Source organism: Leptodactylus fuscus, chromosome 9, assembly GCF_031893055.1.
Source record: "Leptodactylus fuscus isolate aLepFus1 chromosome 9, aLepFus1.hap2, whole genome shotgun sequence".
NCBI lineage: Eukaryota > Metazoa > Chordata > Amphibia > Anura > Leptodactylidae > Leptodactylus > Leptodactylus fuscus.
Genome location: NC_134273.1, coordinates 677,812 through 704,527, shown reverse-complemented (window position 1 = coordinate 704,527; position 26,716 = coordinate 677,812). Strand labels below are relative to the sequence as shown.

The following is a 26,716-nucleotide window of genomic DNA, read 5'->3' as shown; positions in this document are numbered from 1 at the left end:
CTCTGTGTGGGGTTCAGGGGGAAGGTAAAGGGATTTCTGGGTCTTTGCCGCCATGTTGCTCATCGTCTTGGTTGATCCTTCAGAGAGAACAGACATTCTTATCACTTCCATCCCCATCTGGGTTATACTGCAGCATACATATACCATGGTAGCAGCAACGTGTCAGCCTGGACCCAGGAGCTGACAATCCAAAATCTCAAACACAGGTCAGATGTTTTCCACTCACTCCCCTTACTGTGGTGCACCCTCTGTCCCCTGCACAGCTACTCTCGGCTAGGCGCCGCCCTCTGATGTTTAGGACCTTCGGCTACTCTCGGATAGGTGATGCGCTCTGATGTTTAGGACCTTCGGCTACTCTCGGCTTGGCACCGCCCTCTGATGTTTAGGACCTTCGGCTACTCTCTGGTAGGCGCCGCCCTCTGATGTTTAGGACCTTTGGCTACTCTCGGCTAGGCGTCGCCCTCTGATTTTTAGGACCTTCGGCTACTCTCGGCTAGGCGTCGCCCTCTGATTTTCAGGACCTTCGGCTACTCTCGGCTAGGCGTCGCCCTCTGATTTTTAGGACCTTTGGCTAGGCGTCGCCCTCTGATTTTTAGGACCTTCAGCTAGGAGTCGCCCTCTGATTTTTAGGACCTTCGGCTAGGCGTCACCCTCTGATTTTTAGGACCTTCGGCTACTCTCGGCTAGGCGTCGCCCTCTGATTTTTAGGACCTTTGGCTAGGCATCGCCCTCTGATTTTTAGGACCTTCGGCTACTCTCAGCTAGGCGTCGCCCTCTGATTTTTAGGACCTTTGGCTAGGCGTCGCCCTCTGATTTTTAGGACCTTCGGCTACTCTCGGCTAGGCATCGCCCTCTGATTTTTAGGACCTTCAGCTAGGCGTCGCCCTCTGATTTTTAGGACCTTCGGCTAGGCGTCACCCTCTGATTTTTAGGACCTTCGGCTACTCTCGGCTAGGTGTTGCCCTCTGATTTTTAGGACCTTCGGCTACTCTCGGCTAGGCGTCGCCCTCTGATGTTTAGGACCTTCGGCTACTCTCGGCTAGGCGTCGCCCTCTGATTTTTAGGACCTTTGGCTAGGCATCGCCCTCTGATTTTTAGGACCTTCGGCTACTCTCGGCTAGGTGTCGCCCTCTGATTTTTAGGACCTTCGGCTACTCTCGGCTAGGTGTCGCCCTCTGATTTTTATGACCTTCGGCTACTCTCGGCTAGGCGTCGCCCTCTGATGTTTAGGACCTTCGGCTACTCTCGGCTAGGCGTTGCCCTCTGATTTTTAAGACCTTCGGCTACTCTCGGCTAGGCGCCGCCCTCTGATTTTTAGGACCTTCGGCTACTCTCGGCTAGGCGTTGCTCTCTGATTTTTAGGAACTTTGGCTACTCTCGGCTAGGCGTCGCCCTCTGATGTTTAGGACCTTCGGCTACTCTCGGCTAGGCGCCGCCCTCTGATTTTTAAGACCTTCGGCTACTCTCGGCTAGGCGCCGCTCTCTGATTTTTAGAACGTTCGGCTACTCTCTGGTAGGCGCCGCCCTCTGATGTTTAGGACCTTCGGCTACTCTCGGCTAGGCGTCGCTTTCTGATGTTTAGGACCTTTGGCTAGGCATCGCCCTCTGAGTTTTAGGACCTTCGGCTACTCTCGGCTAGGTGTCGCCCTCTGATTTTTAGGACCTTCGGCTACTCTCGGCTAGGCGTCGCCCTCTGATGTTTAGGACCTTCGGCTACTCTCGGCTAGGCGTCGCCCTCTGATGTTTAGGACCTTCGGCTACTCTCGGCTAGGCGTCGCCCTCTGATTTTTAGGAACTTTGGCTACTCTCGGCTAGGCGTCACCCTCTGATGTTTAGGACCTTCGGCTACTCTCGGCTAGGCGATGCCCTCTGATTTTGAGGACCTTCGGCTACTCTCGGCTAGGCGATGACCTCTGATTTTTAGGACCTTTGGTTACTCTCGACTAGGTGTCGCCCTCTGATTTTTAGGACCTTTGGCTACTCATTGGTAGGCGTCGCCCTCTGATTTTTAGGACCTTCGGCTACTCTCGGCTAGGCGTCACCCTCTGATTTTTAGGACCTTCGGCTAGGCGTTGCCCTCTGATTTTTAGGACCTTCGACTAGGCGTCGCCCTCTGATTTTTAGGACCTTTGGCTACTCTCGGCTAGGCGTCGCCCTCTGATTTTTAGGACCTTCGGCTACTCTCGGCTAGGCGTCGCACTCTGATTTTTAGGACCTTCGACTACGCGTCGCCCTCTGATTTTTAGGACCTTCGGCTACTCTCGGCTAGGCGTCGCCCTCTGATTCTTAGGACCTTCGGCTACTCTCGGCTAGGCGTCACCCTATGATTTTTTGGACCTTTGGCTACTCTTGGCTAGGCGTCACCCTCTGATGTTTAGGACCTTCAGCTACTCTCGGCTAGGCGTCGCCCTCTGATTTTTAGGACCTTCGGCTACTCTCAGCTAGGTGTTGCCCTCTGATTTTTAGGACCTTCGGCTACTCTCGGCTTGGCGCCGCCCTCTGATGTTTAGGAACTTCGGCTACTCTCGGCTAGGCATCGCCCTCTGATTTTTAGGACCTTCGGCTAGGCGTCGCCCTCTGATTTTTAGGACCTTCGGCTACTCTCGGCTAGGCGTCGCCCTATGATTTTTAGAACCTTCGGCTACTCTCGGCTAGGTGTCGCCCTCTGATTTTTAGGACCTTCGGCTACTCTCAGCTAGGCGTCGCATTCTGATTTTTAGTACCTTCGGATAGGCGTCGCCCTCTGATTTTTAGGACCTTCGACTGCGCGTCGCCCTCTGATTTTTAGGACCTTCGGCTTCTCTCGGGTAGGCGTCGCCCTCTGATTTTTAGGACCTTTGGCTACTCTCAGCTAGGTGTCGCCCTCTGATTTTTAGGACCTTCAGCTAGGCGTCGCCCTCTGATTTTTAGGACCTTCGGCTACTCTCGGCTAGGCATCGCCCTCTGATTTTTAGGACCTTCGGCTAGGCATCGCCCTCTGATATTTAGGACCTTCAGCTACTCTCGGCTAGGCGTCGCCCTCTGATTTTTAGGACCTTCGGCTACTCTCGGCTAGGCGTCGCCCTCTGATTTTTAGGACCTTCGGCTAGGCATCGCCCTCTGAGTTTTAGGACCTTCAGCTACTCTCGGCTAGGTGTCGCCCTCTGAGTTTTAGGACCTTCAGCTACTCTCGGCTAGGCGTCGCCCTCTGAGTTTTAGGACCTTCGGTTACTCTCGGGTAGGCGTCGCCCTCTGATTTTTAGGACCTTCGGCTACTCTCGGCTAGGCGTCGCCCTCTGATTTTTAGGACCTTCGGCTAGGCGTCGCCCTCTGATTTTTAGGACCTTCGGCTACTCTCGGGTAGGCGTCGCCCTCTGATTTTTAGGACCTTTGGCTAGGCGTCGCCCTCTTATTTTTAGGACCTTCGGCTACTCTCGACTAGGCGTCGCCCTCTGATTTTTAGGACCTTCGGCTACTCTCGGCTAGGCGTCGCCCTCTGATTTTTAGGACCTTCGGCTACTCTTGGCTAGGCGTCGCCATCTGATTTTTAGGACCTTTGGCTAGGCGTCGCCCTCTGATTTTTAGGACCTTCGGCTACTCTCGGGTAGGCGTTGCCCTCTGATTTTTAGGACCTTTGGCTAGGCGTCACCCTCTGATTTTTAGGACCTTCGGCTAGGCATCGCCCTCTGAGTTTTAGGACCTTCGGCTACTCTCGGCTAGGCGTCGCCCTCTGATTTTTAGGACCTTCGGCTAGGCATCGCCCTCTGAGTTTTAGGACCTTCGGCTACTCTCGGCTAGGCGTCGCCCTCTGATTTTTAGGACCTTCGGCTAGGCGTCTCCCTCTGATTTTTAGGACCTTCGGCTAGGCATCGCCTTCTGATTTTTAGGACCTCCATAGGCCGTCAGTTATGGGACCATTCCTCAGATCTGATTCTTCTTAGTGATATGAGACATGTAAAGCTGCGCTATTTTTGGTGGATTTGATTATGAGAGGTTTTCTGATGATTTTTGCCGTCACAGAGAGCGAAGATCATGCCAATGAGGAGGAGGTGAGACAAATGATGGCTACAAAGGCCCTCCATGATGCAGATAGTAAGGGGAGCTCCAATGTTAGCTACATGAAGTGTGAGGTGTGCTATGTTATTACCTGCCCTCAGTCGTGCTCTTGTTGGTCAGGCCCCGTCTTGCCTGGGGCCCCTTGCAGCCGCGGTTTGCAGGCCTTCTCTTCTCCGCTCTCCTCTGACACCTCACTCTCCAGAATGTACTTGGCCACATTCCTGTCCGTCTGGGTCATGTCCAGACAACGGCATGGAGAGTCGCTGACCACGAACGAGCTGCCCCAGGCGGCCTGACACAAGTCTGTGCCATTCCCATACATCTGGTGGAGGATACAAGCAGATGAACAGGGGACATGTCATACCGGTGACCTCCTGATGGGGGCCTCATTAGGACTGCTCTGAGGGTCATTGTGCGTCATCAGGTGATACCACTACAGATATGTCTTTATAGGATGATACCAGGGCAAAATAGTGGTGAGGATTCCATAAGTATCTGCAGTTGTGAATTTGGGACCTCTGTATACTCCCAGTCCAGTACTGTGTGATGTCACTTATGGCAGGGTGGAGGTCAGTCCTCTGTATACTATGTGTACAGTACTATGTGATGTCACTTATGGCAGGGCGGAGGCCGGACCTCTGTATAATATGTGTACAGTACTATGTGATGTCACTTATGGCAGGGCGGAGGCCGGACCTCTGTATACTCCCAGTCCAGTACTGTGTGATGTCACTTATGGCCGGGGCGGAGGCCGGACCTCTGTATACTATGTGTACAGTACTGTGTGATGTCACTTATGGCAGGGCGGAGGCCGGACCTCTGTATACTCCCAGTCCAGTACTGTGTGATGTCACTTATGGCAGGGTGGAGGCCGGACCTCTGTATACTATGTGTACAGTACTGTGTGATGTCACTTATGGCAGGGTGGAGGCCGGTCCTCTGTATACTATGTGTACAGTACTATGTGATGTCACTTATGGCAGGGCGGAGGCCGGACCTCTGTATACTCCCAGTCCAGTACTATGTGATGTCACTTATGGCAGGGCGGAGGCCGGACCTCTGTATACTATGTGTACAGTACTGTGTGATGTCACTTATGGCAGGGCGGAGGCTGGACCTCTGTATACTCCCAGTCCAGTACTGTGTGATGTCACTTATGGCAGGGCGGAGGCTGGACCTCTGTATTCTATATGTACAGTACTGTGTGATGTCACTTATGGCAGGGCGGAGGCCGGACCTCTGTATACTCCCAGTCCAGTACTGTGTGATGTCACTTATGGCAGGGTGGAGGCCGGACCTCTGTATACTATGTGTACAGTACTATGTGATGTCACTTATGGCAGGGCGGAGGCCGGCCCTCTGTATACTATGTGTACTGTACTATGTGATGTCACTTATGGCAGGGCGGAGGCCAGTCCTCTGTATACTATGTGTACAGTACTATGTGATGTCACTTATGGCAGGGCAGAGGCCGGACCTCTGTATACTATGTGTACAGTACTATGTGATGTCACTTATGGCAGGGCAGAGGCCGGACCTCTGTATACTATGTGTACAGTACTATGTGATGTCACTTATGGCAGGGCGGAGGCCGGACCTCTGTATACTATGTGTACAGTACTATGTGATGTCACTTATGGCAGTGCGGAGGCCGGCCCTCTGTATACTATGTGTACAGTACTATGTGATGTCACTTATGGCAGGGCGGAGGCCGGTCCTCTGTATACTATGTGTACAGTACTATGTGATGTCACTTATGGCAGGGCGGAGGCCGGACCTCTGTATACTCCCAGTCCAGTACTGTGTGATGTCACTTATGGCAGGGCGGAGGCCAGACCTCTGTATACTCCCAGTCCAGTACTGTGTGATGTCACTTATGGCCGGGACGGAGGCCGGACCTCTGTATACTATGTGTACAGTACTATGTGATGTCACTTATGGCAGGGCGGAGGCCGGACCTCTGTATAATATGTGTACAGTACTATGTGATGTCACTTATGGCAGGGCGGAGGCCGGACCTCTGTATACTCCCAGTCCAGTACTGTGTGATGGCACTTATGGCAGGGCGGAGGCCGGCCCTCTGTATACTATGTGTACAGTACTATGTGATGTCACTTATGGCAGGGCGGAGGCCGGACCTCTGTATACTCCCAGTCCAGTACTGTGTGATGTCACTTATGGCAGGGCGGAGGCCGGACCTCTGTATACTCCCAGTCCAGTACTGTGTGATGTCACTTATGGCAGGGCGGAGGCCGGACCTCTGTATACTCCCAGTCCAGTACTGTGTGATGTCACTTATGGCAGGGCGGAGGCCGGCCCTCTGTATACTATGTGTACAGTACTATGTGATGTCACTTATGGCAGGGCGGAGGCCGGACCTCTGTATACTCCCAGTCCAGTACTGTGTGATGTCACTTATGGCAGGGCGGAGGCCGGACCTCTGTATACTCCCAGTCCAGTACTGTGTGATGTCACTTATGGCAGGGCGGAGGCCGGCCCTCTGTATACTATGTGTACAGTACTATGTGATGTCACTTATGGCAGGGCGGAGGCCGGTCCTCTGTATACTATGTGTACAGTACTATGTGATGTCACTTATGGCCGGGGCGGAGGCTGGACCTCTGTATACTCCCAGTCCAGTACTGTGTGATGTCACTTATGGCAGGGTGGAGGCCAGTCCTCTGTATACTATGTGTACAGTACTATGTGATGTCACTTATGGCAGGGCGGAGGCCGGCCCTCTGTATACTATGTGTACAGTACTATGTGATGTCACTTATGGCAGGGCGGAGGCCGGTCCTCTGTATACTATGTGTACAGTACTATGTGATGTCACTTATGGCAGGGCGGAGGCCGGACCTCTGTATACTATGTGTACAGTACTATGTGATGTCACTTATGGCAGGGCGGAGGCCGGACCTCTGTATACTATGTGTACAGTACTATGTGATGTCACTTATGGCAGGGCGGAGGCCGGACCTCTGTATACTATGTGTGCAGTACTATGTGATGTCACTTATGGCCGGGGCGGAGGCCGGACCTCTGTATACTATGTGTACAGTACTATGTGATGTCACTTATGGCAGGGCGGAGGCCGGACCTCTGTATACTATGTGTACAGTACTATGTGATGTCACTTATGGCAGGGCGGAGGCCGGACCTCTGTATACTATGTGTACAGTACTATGTGATGTCACTTATGGCAGGGCGGAGGCCGGACCTCTGTATACTATGTGTACAGTACTATGTGATGTCACTTATGGCAGGGCGGAGGCCGGACCTCTGTATACTATGTGTGCAGTACTATGTGATGTCACTTATGGCCGGGGCGGAGGCCGGACCTCTGTATACTATGTGTACAGTACTATGTGATGTCACTTATGGCAGGGCGGAGGCCGGACCTCTGTATACTATGTGTACAGTACTATGTGATGTCACTTATGGCAGGGCGGAGGCCGGACCTCTGTATACTCCCAGTCCAGTACTGTGTGATGTCACTTATGGCAGGGCGGAGGCCGGACCTCTGTATACTCCCAGTCCAGTACTGTGTGATGTCACTTATGGCAGGGTGGAGGCCGGACCTCTGTATACTCCCAGTCCAGTACTGTGTGATGTCACTTATGGCAGGGCGGAGGCCGGACCTCTGTATACTATGTGTACAGTACTGTGTGATGTCACTTATGGCAGGGCGGAGGCCGGCCCTCTGTATACTATGTGTACAGTACTATGTGATGTCACTTATGGCAGGGCGGAGGCCGGACCTCTGTATACTATGTGTACAGTACTATGTGATGTCACCTATGGCAGGGCGGAGGCCGGACCTCTGTATACTCCCAGTCCAGTACTGTGTGATGTCACTTATGGCAGGGCGGAGGCCGGACCTCTGTATACTATGTGTACAGTACTGTGTGATGTCACTTATGGCAGGGCGGAGGCCGGCCCTCTGTATACTATGTGTACAGTACTATGTGATGTCACTTATGGCAGGGCGGAGGCCGGACCTCTGTATACTATGTGTACAGTACTATGTGATGTCACCTATGGCAGGGCGGAGGCCGGACCTCTGTATACTCCCAGTCCAGTACTGTGTGATGTCACTGGTGTGTTGCACTTGTGCCCCTTCCTCTTACCTGCTCATAGGGGATACAGTCATTCCTGCAATGGTTCCCATCCTCATCTATTATCCAGTCAGTGATAAAGTTGCGCACACAGACCAGGTCTGACCGACATGCTGCAAACCTGATCATAAGAGAGATGACATCACAGATTAGTACAGAGACTCTGCCTGAGCACCAGGGATGACCCCCTCCATTACCTGACCGGCCATCGGCTTACACCCCCTCCATTACCTGACCGTCCATCGGCTTACACCCCCTCCATTACCTGACCGGCCATCCGCTTACACCCCCTCCATTACCTGACCGGCCATCCGCTTACACCCCCTCCATTACCTGACCGGCCATCGGCTTACACCCCCTCCATTACCTGACCGTCCATCGGCTTACACCCCCTCCATTACCTGACCGGCCATCCGCTTACACCCCCTCCATTACCTGACCGGCCATCGACTTACACCCCCTCCATTACCTGACCGGCCATCGACTTACACCCCCTCCATTACCTGACCGGCCATCGGCTTACACCCCCTCCATTACCTGACCGGCCATCCGCTTACACCCCCTCCACTACCTGACCGGCCATCCGCTTACACCCCCTCCACTACCTGACCGGCCATCCGCTTACACCCCCTCCATTACCTGACCGGCCATCGGCTTACACCCCCTCCATTACCTGACCGGCCATCCGCTTACACCCCCTCCATTACCTGACCGGCCATCCGCTTACACCCCCTCCATTACCTGACCGGCCATCCGCTTACACCCCCTCCATTACCTGACCGGCCATCCGCTTACACCCCCTCCATTACCTGACCGGCCATCCGCTTACACCCCCTCCAGTACCTGACCGGCCATCCGCTTACACCCCCTCCATTACCTGACCGGCCATCGGCTTACACCCCCTCCATTACCTGACCGGCCATCCGCTTACACCCCCTCCATTACCTGACCGGCCATCCGCTTACACCCCCTCCATTACCTGACCGGCCATCGGCTTACACCCCCTCCATTACCTGACCGGCCATCCGCTTACACCCCCTCTATTACCTGACCGGCCATCGGCTTACACCCCTTCCATTACCTGACCGGCCATCGGCTTACACCCCCTCCATTACCTGACCGGCCATCCGCTTACACCCCCTCCATTACCTGACCGGCCATTCGCTTACACCCTCTCCATTACCTGACCGGCCATCCGCTTACACCCCCTCCATTACCTGACCGGCCATCGGCTTACACCCCCTCCATCACCTGACCGGCCATCGGCTTACACCCCCTCCATCACCTGACCGGCCATCGACTTACACCCCCTCCATTACCTGACCGGCCTTCCGCTTACACCCCCTCCATTACCTGACCGGCCATCGGCTTACACCCCCTCCATTACCTGACCGGCCATCCGCTTACACCCTCTCCATTACCTGACCGGCCATCGGCTTACACCCCCTCCATTACCTGACCGGCCATCCGCTTACACCCCCTCCATTACCTGACCGGCCATCCGCTTACACCCCCTCCACTACCTGACCGGCCATCCGCTTACACCCTCTCCATTACCTGACCGGCCATCGGCTTACACCCCCTCCATTACCTGACCGGCCATCCGCTTACACCCTCTCCATTACCTGACCGGCCATCGGCTTACACCCCCTCCATTACCTGACCGGCCATCCGCTTACACCCTCTCCATTACCCGACCGGCCATCCGCTTACACCCCCTCCATTACCCGACCGGCCATCCGCTTACACCCCCTCCATTACCTGACCGGCCATCCGCTTACACCCCCTCCATTACCTGACCGGCCATCCGCTTACACCCCCTCCATCACCTGACCGGCCATCCGCTTACACCCCCTCCATTACCTGACCGGCCATCGGCTTACACCCCCTCCATTACCTGACCGGCCATCCGCTTACACCCCCTCCATTACCTGACCGGCCATCCGCTTACACCCTCTCAATTACCCGACCGGCCATCCGCTTACACCCCCTCCATTACCCGACCGGCCATCCGCTTACACCCCCTCCATTACCTGACCGGCCATCCGCTTACACCCCCTCCATTACCTTACCGGCCATCCGCTTACACCCCCTCCATTACCTGACCGGCCATCCGCTTACACCCCCTCCACTACCTGACCGGCCATCCGCTTACACCCTCTCCATTACCTGACCGGCCATCCGCTTACACCCCCTCCATTACCTGACCGGCCATCCCCTTACACTATATATAGAGATATATATATATATAGAGAGAGAGTATATACATATGAACCTTTCTTCTGCGATTTCACTCACACAGAGGACAGAACAGAAGTTCAGTAGAAGATTTACAGCCTTAATATTCCTCATCCCCTTCATTAGGAGAATCCTAGAACATTGCGTGTGACCTGCGGACAGACACTTACCAGCCATCACAGAAGGAGCGGCACAGTGGCACCCCCAGGATGGCAGCTGAAATGTTGGGGTGAATCCAGTGAGCGGCGAGTGGGGAGCAATGGTAGAAACACTCCATCTGCTTAGTGTAATCCTCACACCTATCAGAGAAGAGGCCAGAATCACAGAATGCAGAAATATATTTATATACACTCTATAACGATATATACACAGCACTCCAAAGAAGCAGGCGGCACTCCGAAATAGTGAGGGAGGTTTATTGGCTCATCCTGCGACATCTCCGCGGTGCTGATGCCCCTTCTGGTGGTGGCTTTGGCCCTAGATGAGGGTTGAGGATCCACTAGCAGTTGTATTTGGCTCTTGGATTATATCGCCCTCTCGGGGTCATCGGATGAGATCTTCTCCTCACATTCCTACCATTTGGATTCACTATGGCAGAAAGCTCTAGGTGCTTGTTCACACCTAGGAGTGGCCAGCTATACGTCATTATACTACAGATTGATGTCACTTGGTCCCCTAAACATCAGGGACCTTTTTATATTTTATTTTTTTATTTTCTCATTTATTTATTTATATTGTGTTTTTAAAAAACTCTCCATGAGATCTGTCGCTGCTCTACATTGCTTATGGTCTCGGAGAACATATCAAGATGGCGCCTCACAGTGACTACTGCACATGTGCGAGACAACTCTCACTGAGGGCGCTCTATTCTCATCCCCGCACATGATCACTACACGCTATGGTGGACTTGTCCTCCTCTTACCCAGGTCTGCACTCTGTCAGGGATCTAAACTAATGTCTGAACTCCTAGAGCGCTCTGAGATTGGCTCATTAAGCTGGATTGTAACGTATTATATTGTATTATATTATATTGTATATTATATTGTATTATATTATATTGTATTATATTGTATTGTATTATATTGTATTATATTGTATTATATTATATTGTAACGTATTATATTGTATTATATTATATTGTATATTATATTGTATTATATTGTATTATATTATATTGTAACGTATTATATTGTATTATATTATATTGTATATTATATTGTATTATATTGTATTATATTATATTGTAACGTATTATATTGTATTATATTATATTGTATATTATATTGTATTATATTGTATTGTATTATATTGTATTATATTATATTGTATTATATTATATTGTATTATATTGTATTATATTGTATTGTATTATATTGTATTGTGTATTTTATTGTATTGTATTGTATTATATTATATTGTATATTATATCGTATTATATTGTATTGTATTATATTGTATTGTATTGTATTATATTATATTGTATATTATATTATATTGTATATTATATTGTATTATATTGTATTATATTATATTATATTGTATATTATATTATATTGTATTATATTGTATTGTATTATATTATATTGTATTGTATATTATATTGTATTATATTGTATTGTATATTATATTGTATTATATTGTATTATATTATATTGTAGTATATTGTATTGTATATTGTATTATATTGTATTATATTATATTGTATAGTATATTGTATTATATTGTATTGTATATTATATTGTATTATATTGTATTGTATTATATTGTATTATATTATATTGTATTATATTGTATTATATTATATTGTATTGTATATTATATTGTATTATATTGTATTATATTATATTGTATTGTATATTATATTGTATTATATTGTATTATATTGTATTATATTATATTGTATTGTATTATATTGTATTGTATTATATTGTATTATATTGTATTGTATTGTATTATATTGTATTATATTATATTGTATTGTATATTATATTGTATTATATTGTATTATATTGTATTATATTGTATTGTATTGTATTGTATTGTATTATATTGTATTATATTGTATTATATTATATTATATTGTATATTATATTATATTGTATTATATTGTATTGTATTATATTATATTGTATTGTATATTATATTGTATTATATTGTATTGTATATTATATTGTATTATATTGTATTATATTATATTGTAGTATATTGTATTGTGTATTGTATTATATTGTATTATATTATATTGTATATTATATTGTATTATATTGTATTGTATATTATATTGTATTATATTGTATTATATTATATTGTAGTATATTGTATTGTATATTGTATTATATTGTATTATATTATATTGTATATTATATTGTATTATATTGTATTGTATATTATATTGTATTATATTGTATTATATTATATTGTAGTATATTGTATTGTATATTGTATTATATTGTATTATATTATATTGTATATTATATTGTATTATATTGTATTGTATATTATATTGTATTATATTGTATTGTATTATATTGTATTATATTATATTGTATTATATTGTATTATATTATATTGTATTGTATATTATATTGTATTATATTATATTATACTGTATTGTATTATATTGTATTATATTATATTGTATTATATTGTATTATATTATATTGTATTGTATATTATATTGTATTATATTATATTATATTATATTGTATTGTATTGTATTATATTGTATTGTATTATATTGTATTATATTATATTGTATTGTATATTATATTGTATTATATTGTATTATATTGTATTGTATTGTATTGTATTATATTGTATTATATTGTATTGTATTGTATTGTATTGTATATTATATTGTATTACTAGCTGGTACCCGCGACTTGGTCTGCGGTGATTGTAGTAGTGGGTATATACAGGCGCGGGTAAGGTTTTCGTACTGTGTATAAGGGATGGGATATGAAATGTAACTTTGTATCTTGTTTTTGCTGTAATTCAGAGAACACGTGAGACTTTTGTGTTGCAGTTACTTTGTATTTGAGCTGCTATATATACGGTGTTGGTATATACTGTATATAGTGACTTTGGGACAGAGGGATTTGAAGTTAACCCTTTCCCGCCGATGGCATTTTTTGATTTTTGTTTTTCGTTTTTGACTCCCCTCCTTCTAAACCCCATAACTTTTTTATTTCTCCGCTCCCAGAGCCATATGAGGTCTTAATTTTTGCTGGACAAATTTTTCTTCATGATGCCGCCATTATTTATTCTATATAATGTACTGGGAAGCAGGGAAAAAATTCAGAATGGGGTGGATTTGACGAAAAAATGCATTTCTGCGACTTTCTTACGGGCTTTGGTTTTACGGCGTTCACTGTGCAACCAAAATGACATGTCCCCTGTATTCTGTGTTTCGTTACAATTCCGGGGATACCAAATTTATATGGTTTTAGTTACATTTTGACCCCTTAAAAACAAATCCAAAACTGTTAAAAAAATTTTTTTTGAAAAGTCGCCATATTCCGACAGCCGTAACTTTTTTATACGTGCATGTACGGGGATGTATAGGGCGTCTTTTTTTGCGGGACCGGGTGTACTTTGTATTTCTACCATTTTCAGGAAATGTTATTGCTTTGATCACTTTTTATTCAAATTTTTATCAGAATCAAAACAGTGAAAAAACGGCGGTTTGGCACTTTTGACCATTTTTCCCGCTACGGCGTTTACCGAACAGGAAAAATATTTGTATAGCTTTGTAGAGCGGGCGATTTTGGACGCGGGGATACCTAACATGTATGTGTGTCACAGTTTTTAACTACTTTTATATGTGTTCTAGGGAAAGGGGGGTGATTTGAATTTTTAATCCTTTTTTTTTTGTTTTTAATATTTTTTTTACTTTTTTTAAACTTTTTTTTTGCATTTATTAGACCGCCTAGGGGTATTGACATGGGTGGGCGGTGTCGCGGATTGTCAGAGCGGTGGGGGTCGGCAAACATGGCTGCTCCGGAGCGTTAAAGAGCGCCTCCTGGAGTATCGGTAAGGTGAGGGGCAAAGTGGTAAAGTATATGTATATGAGATTGTGTGGGGTTAGGGGCGAGGCTGGAGAGGGCAATAGGAATTTTGTGGCTTGCTATGGTCCAAAGTGTGTGAGATTGCAGAGATGGTGGTGTGAGTTTGGGTTTTGTGGGGGTCCTGGCACAAACGTATGTGCGCTATTGTGACGAAAAGTAGCCTATTGTTTAATCGGGTGTATTAACTATGTTTGTGGAAAATTTCAGCCAAATCGGTGGAGCGGTTTTTCCGTGATTGAGGAACAAACATCCGAACATGCAAACTCACAAACTTTCACATTTATAATATTAATAGGATTGTATTGTATATTATATTGTATTATATTGTTTTATATATTAGGCCGGGTTCACACGGAGTATTCTGGCTCGTCATTTGGTACGTACATGCCGCGGGATCTTTTGCAGGTCGTATACGCTCTCATTGTTTTCAATGGGAGCCGGTACCATACACGCGGCGCTATTTTGCGGCCGTGATTTTGCGGCAGCCGCAAAATAGAGCCGCGTATACGGTACCGGCTGCCATTGAAAACAATGGGAGCGTATACGGTCTGCAAAAGATCCCGTGGCATGTACGTACCAAATGACGAGCCAGAATACTCCGTGTGAACCCAGCCTAATAATGTATTATATTGTATTGTATTAATTATATTATATTATATTGTGATGTATTATATTATATTATATTATATTGTGATGTATTATATTATATTATATTATATTGTGATGTATATATCTATACATATAGTACCTAATAGGACTCCTAGGACTATATATATATAATACATAGTGTATGACACCGTCTGGGCTCCTAGGACTATATATATCTATAATACATAGTGTATGACACTGTCAGGACTCCTAGGACTATATATATCTATAATACCTAATGTATGACACTGTCAGGACTCCTAGGACTATATATATCTATAATACATAGTGTATGACACTGTCAGGGCTCCTAGGACTATATATCTCTATAATACATAGTGTATGACACTGTCAGGACTCCTAGGACTATATATATCTATAATACCTAATGTATGACACTGTCAGGACTCCTAGGACTATATATATCTATAATACATAGTGTATGACACTGTCAGGACTATATATATATATATATCTATAATACATAGTGTATGACACTGTCAGGGCTCCTAGGACTATATATATCTATAATACATAGTGTATGACACTGTCAGGGCTCCTAGGACTATATATATCTATAATACATAGTGTATGACACTGTCAGGGCTCCTAGGACTGTATATATCTATAATACATAGTGTATGACACTGTCAGGACTCCTAGGACTATATATATCTATAATACATAGTGTATGACACTGTCAGGACTCCTAGGACTATATATATCTATAATACCTAATGTATGACACTGTCAGGACTCCTAGGACTATATATATCTATAATACCTAATGTATGACACTGTCAGGGCTCCTAGGACTATATATATCTATAATTCATAGTGTATGACACTGTCAGGACTCCTAGGACTATATATATCTATAATACCTAATGTATGACACTGTCAGGACTCCTAGGACTATATATATCTATAATACATAGTGTATGACACTGTCAGGACTATATATATATATATATATATATATATATATATATATATATCTATAATACATAGTGTATGACACTGTCAGGGCTCCTAGGACTATATATATCTATAATACATAGTGTATGGCACTGTCAGGGCTCCTAGGACTATATATATCTATAATACATAGTGTATGACACTGTCAGGACTATATATATATATCTATAATACATAGTGTATGACACTGTCAGGGCTCCTAGGACTATATATATATATATATATCTATAATACACAGTGTATGACACTGTCAGGACTCCTAGGACTATATATATATATATCTATAATACATAGTGTATGACACTGGCAGGGCTCCTAGGACTATATATATCTATAATACATAGTGTATGACACTGGCAGGGCTCCTAGGACTATATATATCTATAATACATAGTGTATGACACTGTCAGGACTCCTAGGACTATATATATCTATAATACATAGTGTATGACACTGTCAGGGCTCCTAGGACTATATATATCTATAATACATAGTGTATGACACTGTCAGGGCTCCTAGGACTATCTATATATATCTATAATACATAGTGTATGACACTGTCAGGGCTCCTAGGACTATATATATCTATAATACATAGTGTATGACACTGTCAGGGCTCCTAGGACTATATATATATCTATAATACATAGTGTATGACACTGTCAGGGCTCCTAGGACTATATATATAATGCATAGTGTACGACACTGTCAGGGCTCCTAGGACTATATATATCTATAATACATAGTGTATGACACTGTCAGGGCTCCTAGGACTATATATGTAATGCATAGTGTACGACACTGTCAGGGCTCCTAGGACTATATATATCTATAATACATAGTGTATGACACTGTCAGGGCTCCTAGGACTATATATACAGTCCTATGAAAAAGTTTGGGCACGCCTATTAATCTTAATCATTTTTAGTTCTAAATATTTTGGTGTTTGCAGCAGCCATTTCAGTTTGATATATCTAATAACTGATGGACACAGTAATATTTCAGGATTGAAATGAGGTTTATTGTACTAACAGAAAATGTGCAATATGCATTAAACCAAAATTTGACCGGTGCAAAAGTATGGGTACCTCAACAGAAAAGTGACATTAATATTTAGTAGATCCTCCTTTTGCAAAGATAACAGCCTCTAGTCGCTTCCTGTAGCTTTTAATCAGTTCCTGGATCCTGGATGAAGGGATTTTGGACAAACAATTCAAGTTCAGTTAAGTTAGATGGTGGCCGAGCATGGACAGCCCGCTTCCAATCATCCCACAGATGTTCAATGATATTCAGGTCTGGGGACTGGGATGGCCATTCCAGAACATTGTAATTGTTCCTCTGCATGAATGCCTGAGGATTTGGAGCTTTGGTGTTTTGGATCATTGTCTTGCTGAAATATCCATCCCCGGCGTAACTTCAACTTCGTCACTGATTCTTGAACATTATTCTCAAGAATCTGCTGATACTGAGTGGAATCCATGCGACTCTCAACTTTACCAAGATTCCCGATGCCGGCATTGGCCACACAGCCCCAAAGCATGATGGAACCTCCACCAAATCTTACAGTGGGTAGCATGTGTTTTTCTTGGAATGCTGTTTCTTTTTGGACGCCATGCATAACGCCTTTTTTTATAACCAAACAACTCAATCTTTGTTTCCAAAATGAAGCTGCCTTGTCCAAATGTGCTTTTTCATACCTCAGGCAACTCTATTTGTGGCGTACGTGCAGAAACGGCTTCTTTCTCATCACTCTCCCATACAGCTTCTATTTGTGCAAAGTGCGCTGTATAGTTGACCGATGCACAGTGACACCATCTGCAGCAAGATGATGCTGCAGCTCTTTGGAGGTGTCTGTGGATTGTCCTTGACTCTTCTCACCATTCTTCTTCTCTGCCTTTCTGATATTTTTCTTGGCCTGCCACTTCTGGGCTTAACAAGAACTGTCCCTGTGGTCTTCCATTTCCTTACTATGTTCCTCACAGTGGAAACTGACAGGTTAAATCTCTGAGACAACGTTTTGTATCCTTCCCCTGAACAACTATGTGGAACAATCTTTGTTTTCAGATCATTTGAGAGTTGTTTTGAGTAGCCCATGATGCCACTCTTCAGAGGAGATTCAAATAGGAGATCAACTTGCAATTGGCCACCTTAAATACCTTTTCTTATGATTGGATACATCTGGCTATGAAGTTCAAAGCTCACTGAGGTTACAAAACCAATTTTGTGCTTCAGTAAGTCAGTAAAAAGTAGTTAGGGGAATTCAAATCAATAAAATGATAAGGGTGCCCATACTTTTGCACCGGTCAAATTTTGGTTTAATGCATATTGCACATTTTCTGTTAGTACAATAAACCTCATTTCAATCCTGAAATATTACTGTGTCCATCAGTTATTAGATATATCAAACTGAAATGGCTGCTGCAAACACCAAAATATTTAGAACGAAAAATGATTAAGATTAATAGGGGTGCCCAAACTTTTTCATAGGACTGTATCTATAATACCTAGTGTATGACGCTGTCAGGACTCCTAGGACTATATATATCTATAATACATAGTGTATGACACTGTCAGGACTCCTAGGACTATATATATCTATAATACATAGTGTATGACACTGTCAGGACTCCTAGGACTATATATATCTATAATACATAGTGTATGACACTGTCAGGACTCCTAGGACTATATATATATATAATACATAGTGTATGACGCTGTCAGGACTCCTAGGACTATATATATCTATAATACATAGTGTATGACACTGTCAGGACTCCTAGGACTATATATATCTATAATACATAGTGTATGACACTGTGAGGGCTCCTAGGACTATATATATCTATAATATATAGTGTATGACACTGTCAGGGCTCCTAGGACTATCTATATATATCTATAATACATAGTGTATGACACTGTCAGGACTCCTAGGACTATATATATCTATAATACATAGTGTATGACACTGTCAGGGCTCCTAGGACTATATATATATCTATAATACCTAGTGTATGACACTGTCAGGACTCCTAGGACTATATATATCTATAATACATAGTGTATGACACTGTCAGGACTCCTAGGACTATATATATATATCTATAATACATAGTGTATGACACTGTCAGGGCTCCTAGGACTATATATATCTATAATATATAGTGTATGACACTGTCAGGACTCCTAGGACTATATATATCTATAATGCATAGTGTATGACACTGTCAGGACTATATATATATATCTATAATACCTAGTGTATGACACTGTCAGGACTCCTAGGACTATATATATCTATAATATATAGTGTATGACACTGTCAGGACTCCTAGGACTATATATATCTATAATGCATAGTGTATGACACTGTCAGGACTATATATATATATATATATATATATATATATATATATATTACATAGTGTATGACACTGTCAGGGCTCCTAGGACTATATATATCTATAATACCTAATGTATGACACTGTCAGGGCTCCTAGGACTATATATATCTATAATACATAGTGTATGACTGTCACGGGATGGTTAGAGTCTATACTATAGGCCATGTGTAATATATATTTCATGTGGAATGTATTCTCTAACCTGTTATATACATCAATGTGTAGTTGGCTGATTCAGGTCTAGTGTGTTAGCACATTGTATGCAAATACCTCTAACTAGTGAGGACCAGTGAGGACAATGGGTGGAGATAATCTGCTCAGTGTCCCCAAGAAGATGTTGGATGGTGCATTGTCCATAGTAGACAGGGAGTCTGCTCTCCTTGGTATAGGTGAGGGGGGAAGGATCTGTGACTCAGCCCTTCCCCCCCACAGATATAGGTGTAACAGTCTTAGTATATAGTTGTAGCTAGCAGTTAGTATGTGTTAGCAGGCCTGTGCACAGCTCTGTAGAGAGCCAGGATTTAGTTACAGGACCAAGGAGCCAAAGCTATCATTGGATTGTGACTTCTGTGAACTTATTGTTATTACGGTTGATGTGACCGCCGCCGGCTACTAACTTTGTGGATTACAATAAATTGCTGTTGTCTCCCGACCTCTTGCGTCCGTGTTGATTCAAAAGACCATCCGGAGGAAGACGTATACCTTTGCTCCGTGACAATGACACTGTCAGGGCTCCTAGGACTATATATCTATCTATAATACCTAGTGTATGACGCTGTCAGGACTCCTAGGACTATATATATCTATAATACATAGTGTATGACACTGTCAGGACTCCTAGGACTATATATATATCTATAATACATAGTGTATGGCACTGTCAGGGCTCCTAGGACTATATATATCTATAATATATAGTGTATGACACTGTCAGGGCTCCTAGGACTATATATATCTATAATACATAGTGTATGACACTGTCAGGGCTCCTAGGACTATATATATCTATAATACATAGTGTATGACACTGTCAGGACTCCTAGGACTATATATATATCTATAATACATAGTGTATGGCACTGTCAGGGCTCCTAGGACTATATATATCTATAATACATAGTGTATGACACTGTCAGGGCTCCTAGGACTATATATATCTATAATACATAGTGTATGACACTGTCAGGGCTCCTAGGACTATATATATCTATAATACATAGTGTATGACACTGTCAGGACTCCTAGGACTATATATATATCTATAATACATAGTGTATGACACTGTCAGGACTCCTAGGACTATATATATATCTATAATACATAGTGTATGACACTGTCAGGACTCCTAGGACTGTACACTCACCGGCCACTTTATTAGGTACACCTGTCCAACTGCTCGTTAACACTTAATTTCTAATCAGCCAATCACGTGGCGGCAACTCAGTGCATTTAGGCATGTAGACATGGTCAAGACAATCTCCTGCAGTTCAAACCGAGCATCAGTCTGGGGGGGCAGAAAGGTGATTTGAGTGCCTTTGAACGTGGCATGGTTGTTGGTGCCAGAAGGGCTGGTCTGAGTATTTCAGAAACTGCTGATCTACTGGGATTTTCACGCACAACCATCTCTAGGGTTTACAGAGAATGGTCCGAAAAAGAAAAAACATCCAGTGAGCGGCAGTTCTGTGGGGGGCGGAAATGCGTTGTTGATGCCAGAGGTCAGAGGAGAATGGCCAGACTGGTTCCAGCTGATAGAAAGGCAACAGTGACTCAAATAGCCACCCGTTACACCCAAGGTAGCCAGAAGAGCATCTCTGAACGCCGCACAGTACGTCCAACTTTGAGGCTACAGATGGGCTACAGCAGCAGAAGACCACACCGGGGGCCACTCCTTTCAGCTAAGAACAGGAAACTGAGGCTACAATTTGCACAAGCTCATCGAAATTGGACAATTGAAGATTGGAAAAACGTTGCCTGGTCTGATGAGTCTGGATTTCTGCTGCGACATTCGGATGGTAGGGTCAGAATTTGGCGTCAACAACATGAAAGCATGGATCCATCCTGCCTTGTATCGGTAACGGTTCAGGCTGGTGGTGGTGGTGTCATGGTGTGGGGAATATTTTCTTGGCACTCTTTGGGCCCCTTGGTACCAATTGAGCATCGTTGCAACGCCAAAGCCTACCTGAGTATTGTTGCTGACCATGTCCATCCCTTTATGACCACAATGTACCCAACATCTGATGGCTACTTTGAGCAGGATAATGCAATGCCATGTCATAAAGCTGGAATCATCTCAGACTGGTTTCTTGAACATGACAATGAGCTCACTGTACTCCAATGGCCTCCACAGTCACCAGATCTCAATCCAATAGAGGAGCATCTTTGGGATGTGGTGGAACGGGAGATTCGCATCATGGATGTGCAGCCGACAAATCTGCGACTGCAACTGTGTGATGTCATCATGTCAATATGGAGCAAAATCTCTGAGGAATGCTTCCAGCACCTTGTTGTATCTATGCCACGAAGAATTGAGGCAGTTCTGAAGGCAAAAGGGGGTCCAACCCGTTACTAGCATGGTGTACCTAATAAAGTGGCCGGTGAGTGTATATCTATAATACATAGTGTATGAGACTGATATGACCAGTCCTCTAACAGGCCTGAAATTGTGAAGGGGAATATGGGGAGTGTGAATGTTTTTTCATATTTTTGTCTCTTCTCCTGGGTCTCCAGCTATTATATTCTAGTGTCGCTCCATACAAGTGCGGTGCGATGAGACTGGAGACAGACATGCATATATATTATATACTTATGTGGATATGAACCTTGTATATACAGGCCTGCACTTACGTCTTGCTGAGATTGCCGCAGCGGTTCCAGTAATAGTTATCCATCTGAATGAGCGGAGAAGCAGAAAGTGTCTCTGTCAAGTTGGAATAACAACAGGAGGCTGAAAGAAGTATATATATATTATACAGTAGCAAATCAAACAAGCTTTATTGGCACGGCCGAATAGATATTTGGCATTGCCAAAGCTAGTAAAGTGTGGGGGGGGAATTGCAGTCGGGAGGGGGGGGGGAGTGGTGGGTATGGGGGGGTGATTTGGGGTATAACAGTCTGTGGAGTTTCATCTTCCTCTTCGTTGGTGACCACTATATGGGGGGGTGGGGCGGGTGTATTGGGATAAATATAACAGTCCATGGAGTCTCATCTTCCTCTTCGTTGGTGACTGCTATATGGGGAGGTGGGGTGGGGCGGATGGTTTGGGGTATAAGTCCGTGGAGTCTCATGGGGGGGGCAGGTGTATTGGGGTATAACAGTCCGTGGAGTCTCATCTTCCTCTTCGTTGGTGACCGCTATATGGGGGGTGGGGTGGGGTGGGTGTATTGGGATAAATATAACAGTCCGTGGAGTCTCATCTTCCTCTTCGTTGGTGACCGCTATATGGGGAGGTGGGGGTGGGGCGGGTGTATTGGGATAAATATAACAGTCCGTGAAGTCTCATCTTCCTCTGGTTTGGTGACAGCTGGACACGTATTGGGCAGCGATCTCCACAGTGGCTTCTTCTTCTCCCAGTAGGATGTAGAGTTTCCTCTTCTCCCAGTCTGGGATGTGGGCAGAGAGTCTTTGGTAGTAGACGGCCCTCACAGCTGAGTATTTGGTGCAGTGTAGCAGGAAGTGGGTCTGGTCTTCTAGGACCCCCTGGTCACAGTGCTGGCACAGTCTCTTCTCCCGTGGCTTGTACGTTGGAGGCTGTTCTTAGGGTATGGCGTAGTGCTCTGCAGTCGCTGTGGAACCATTTGTGGGACTGTTTGTTGGTTTGTCTTATGGGTTTGGTTGGTTTCAGGCCTGCTAGTTCTGCTGTGGTCTGTAGGATGTACTTGAGATCCTTCACAGCTCTGGTGACTCCCTGTTGGTCTGGCTGATAGGTGTTTGTATGGAAGTTTGTGAGCAGTGTCTTGATTTCGGGTCGGTTGGTTGCGTTGGTATATTCTATGGCCTGGTGGTTGGCCCATGTGAAATGTCTTGGTAGGTTGTAGAGGCCGGACTGTTGGGGCTCATGTATGGGTGTTTTGTTCATGGTTCTCATGTATAGTAGGATCTGGTTGTGGTCTGATAGATGGGAGTCAGGTGCGATTGTGAAGTCTTCAATGTCTGACAGGTCTGCGTCTGTAATGGCATAGTCCACCACGCTGTTGCCCACTTGAGAGTTTAGTGTGAAGCGTCCTCTGGGATCGCCTGTGGTACGTCCGTTTATTATGTACAGTCCTAGGCTTCGGCACATGTTCAGCAGTTGTCTCCCACTCTTGTTGACAATTCTGTCTTGGCTGTTTCTTCTTGTCTGTGTGGGTTCTGGGTGGTGGATCTCACTACCGTGCGTATGTGGGTTGTCGTCAGGAGGCAGGTAGTCTAACTCTGTGCCTGTCCTTGCATTCAGGTCTCCGCATATTAGTACTCTGCCTTTGGGTTGGAAGTGGACAGCTTCCCTTTGTAGGACCTCGTAAGTGTCGGGGTGGTGGTAGGGGGACCCTGGTGGGGGCATATATACTGCACAGAGATGGATGTCCTGCTGGCCGCTGAGGATGGAGCTGCTTATTTTTATCCATATGTGATTAGTTCCACGTTTGGTAGCTTTTACGTGTTCTTTGAGCTCCTCCTTGTACCATATTAGTATGCCTCCTGAGTGGCGGCCATGTTTGGTGGTCTTATTTTTCTGGGCGGGCACTGAGAATTCCTTGTAGCCCATGGGTGTTAGGGACTCGTCATCTGCCCGGGTCCATGTCTCTAGGAGGATTTGGATGTCTATGTTTTTTAGTCTGTCTATGAAGTCTGGATCTTTTGGGTTAGATCTATAGGCTGAGGCGTTCAGCCCTTGTATGTTCCAACTACTGATAGTTAGTGATTTCATCTTCAGTGTGTAAACCTTGTAATGAGCTGTCCTGCAGAGGACGGGCTGGGTTCTTGGCAATACTATATGGTGGTGTTAGGGCAGTACTATATGCGGTGGTATTATCAGTAATGTATGGTGGTGATATGGCAGTACTATATGGCAGTACTATACTGTGGTGTTATGGCAGTACTATATGGTGGTGTTATGGCGGTAATGTATGGCAGTGTTATGGCAGTACTATATGGTGGTGTTATGGCAGTAATGTATAGCAGTGTTATGGCAGTAATGTATAGCAGTGTTATGGCAGTAATGTATAGCAGTCTTAGGGCAGTAATGTATAGCAGTGTTATGGTAGTACTATATGGTGGTGTTATGGCAGTAATGTATAGCAGTGTTATGGCAGTAATGTATAGCAGTCTTAGGGCAGTAATGTATGGCAGTGTTATGGTAGTACTATATGGTGGTGTTATGGCAGTAATGTATAGCAGTGTTATGGCAGTAATGTATAGCAGTGTTATGGCAGTAATGTATAGCAGTGTTATGGCAGTAATGTATAGCAGTCTTAGGGCAGTAATGTATGGCAGTGTTATGGTAGTACTATATGGTGGTGTTATGGCAGTAATGTATAGCAGTCTTAGGGCAGTAATGTATAGCAGTCTTAGGGCAGTAATGTATAGCAGTCTTAGGGCAGTAATGTATAGCAGTCTTAGGGCAGTAGTGTATGGCAGTGTTATGGTAGTACTATATGGTGGTGTTATGGCAGTAATGTATAGCAGTCTTAGGGCAGTACTGCATGCACTGTTTGGCAATATATTATGTGAGCCTGGTGTCTTGTCTCAGTTACTTACCATCAGAGTACAGACTGCACTCGCGCATGTTGAGCTCGGGCCCTGGGGCCACTTTGTGATTTGCTCCCTGCAGACATTTGTGGTGACAAGAAACTGCAGCAATGAAGCTGATGGTGAGGAAGATGATCGGAGCCTTCATCATTCTCTTCTGTCTGTAGGAAGGATACAGCTCGTCTGATATCCTGTATATACAAGTATCTGTATAAACAGGCCTGGTAGACAGCGCCCCTGACAGGTTATATATATATATATATATATATACACACAAGGCTCATCATACAGCATTGTAACATTATACACCACCGCTATATCATACATTATATACCACTATATCATACACTATATACCACTATATCATACACTATATACCACCGCTATATCATACATTATATACCACAATATCATACATTATACACCACCGCTATATCATACATTATATACCACTATATCATACATTATATACCACTATATCATACATTATATACCACCACTATATCATACACTATATACCACCGCTATATCATACATTATATACCACTATAACATACATCATATATAATTATACTATACTGTACATCAATGTGACTGGTCGTGTAGTTCCTTCCCTGACTCTCCTTATACTGTGTATTACGTGCAGTCAGTGGCGATATATTCCCCTGCTGCCCCCCACCCCCCATGTTATTGCCCTCTTACCTTTTATTGGACTTTCTGCCCTCTCACTATTTATACAGCAGTTGTCTGTTTAACCTGTCTCTACAAATAGTGGAGGAGGTTATATACAGGTTATATACAGGATATATACAGGTTATATACAGGATATATACAGGTTATATACAGGTTATATACAGGATATATACAGGTTATATACAGGATATATACAGGTTATATACAGGTTATATACAGGATATATACAGGTTATATACAGGATATATACAGGTTATATACAGGTTATATACAGGATATATACAGGTTATATACAGGTTATATACAGGATATATACAGGTTATATACAGGTTATATACAGGATATATACAGGTTATATACAGGATATATACAGGTTATATACAGGTTATATACAGGATATATCCAGGTTAAATACAGGTTATATACAGGATATATACAGGTTATATACAGGATATATACAGGTTATATACAGGTTATATACAGGATATATACAGGTTATATACAGGATATATACAGGTTATATACAGGATATATACAGGTTATATACAGGTTATATACAGGATATATACAGGTTATATACAGGATATATACAGGATATATACAGGTTATATACAGGATATATACAGGTTATATACAGGATATATACAGGTTATATACAGAATATAGACAGGTTATATACAGGATATATACAGGATATATACAGGTTATGTACAGGATATATACGGGTTATATACGGGTTATATACAGGATATATACAGGTTATATACAGGATATATACAGGATATATACAGGTTATATACAGGATATA

At 44.0% G+C, this 26,716-nt stretch overlaps 1 protein-coding gene across 1 annotated transcript; it reads right to left on the bottom strand.

Annotated features, from left to right (window-relative positions):
- Nucleotides 1-25,363, bottom strand: LOC142218130 (riboflavin-binding protein-like). The gene is made up of 6 exons (XM_075286617.1): nucleotides 25,225-25,363; nucleotides 22,336-22,435; nucleotides 10,562-10,690; nucleotides 8,166-8,274; nucleotides 4,127-4,357; nucleotides 1-77 (listed from the first exon to the last, which is right to left on the bottom strand). The coding sequence occupies exons 1-5, from the start codon at nucleotides 25,361-25,363 to the stop codon at nucleotides 4,133-4,135; spliced, it is 702 nt and encodes a 233-aa protein (XP_075142718.1). The 3' UTR covers nucleotides 1-77; nucleotides 4,127-4,132.
- Between the last annotated feature and the right edge of the window lie 1,353 nt (nucleotides 25,364-26,716).

Excerpts from the sequence above, each read along its gene's own strand:
- LOC142218130 (XM_075286617.1), bottom strand. The coding sequence starts at position 25,363 with ATGAAGGCTCCGATCATCTTCCTCACCATCAGCTTCATTGCTGCAGTT. Across the intron at positions 22,436-25,224 it reads GTGCAGTCTGTACTCTGATG|CCTCCTGTTGTTATTCCAAC; the intron begins GTAAGTAACTGA and ends TACTTCTTTCAG. Across the intron at positions 10,691-22,335 it reads TGCGGCAATCTCAGCAAGAC|GTGTGAGGATTACACTAAGC; the intron begins GTAAGTGCAGGC and ends CTTCTCTGATAG.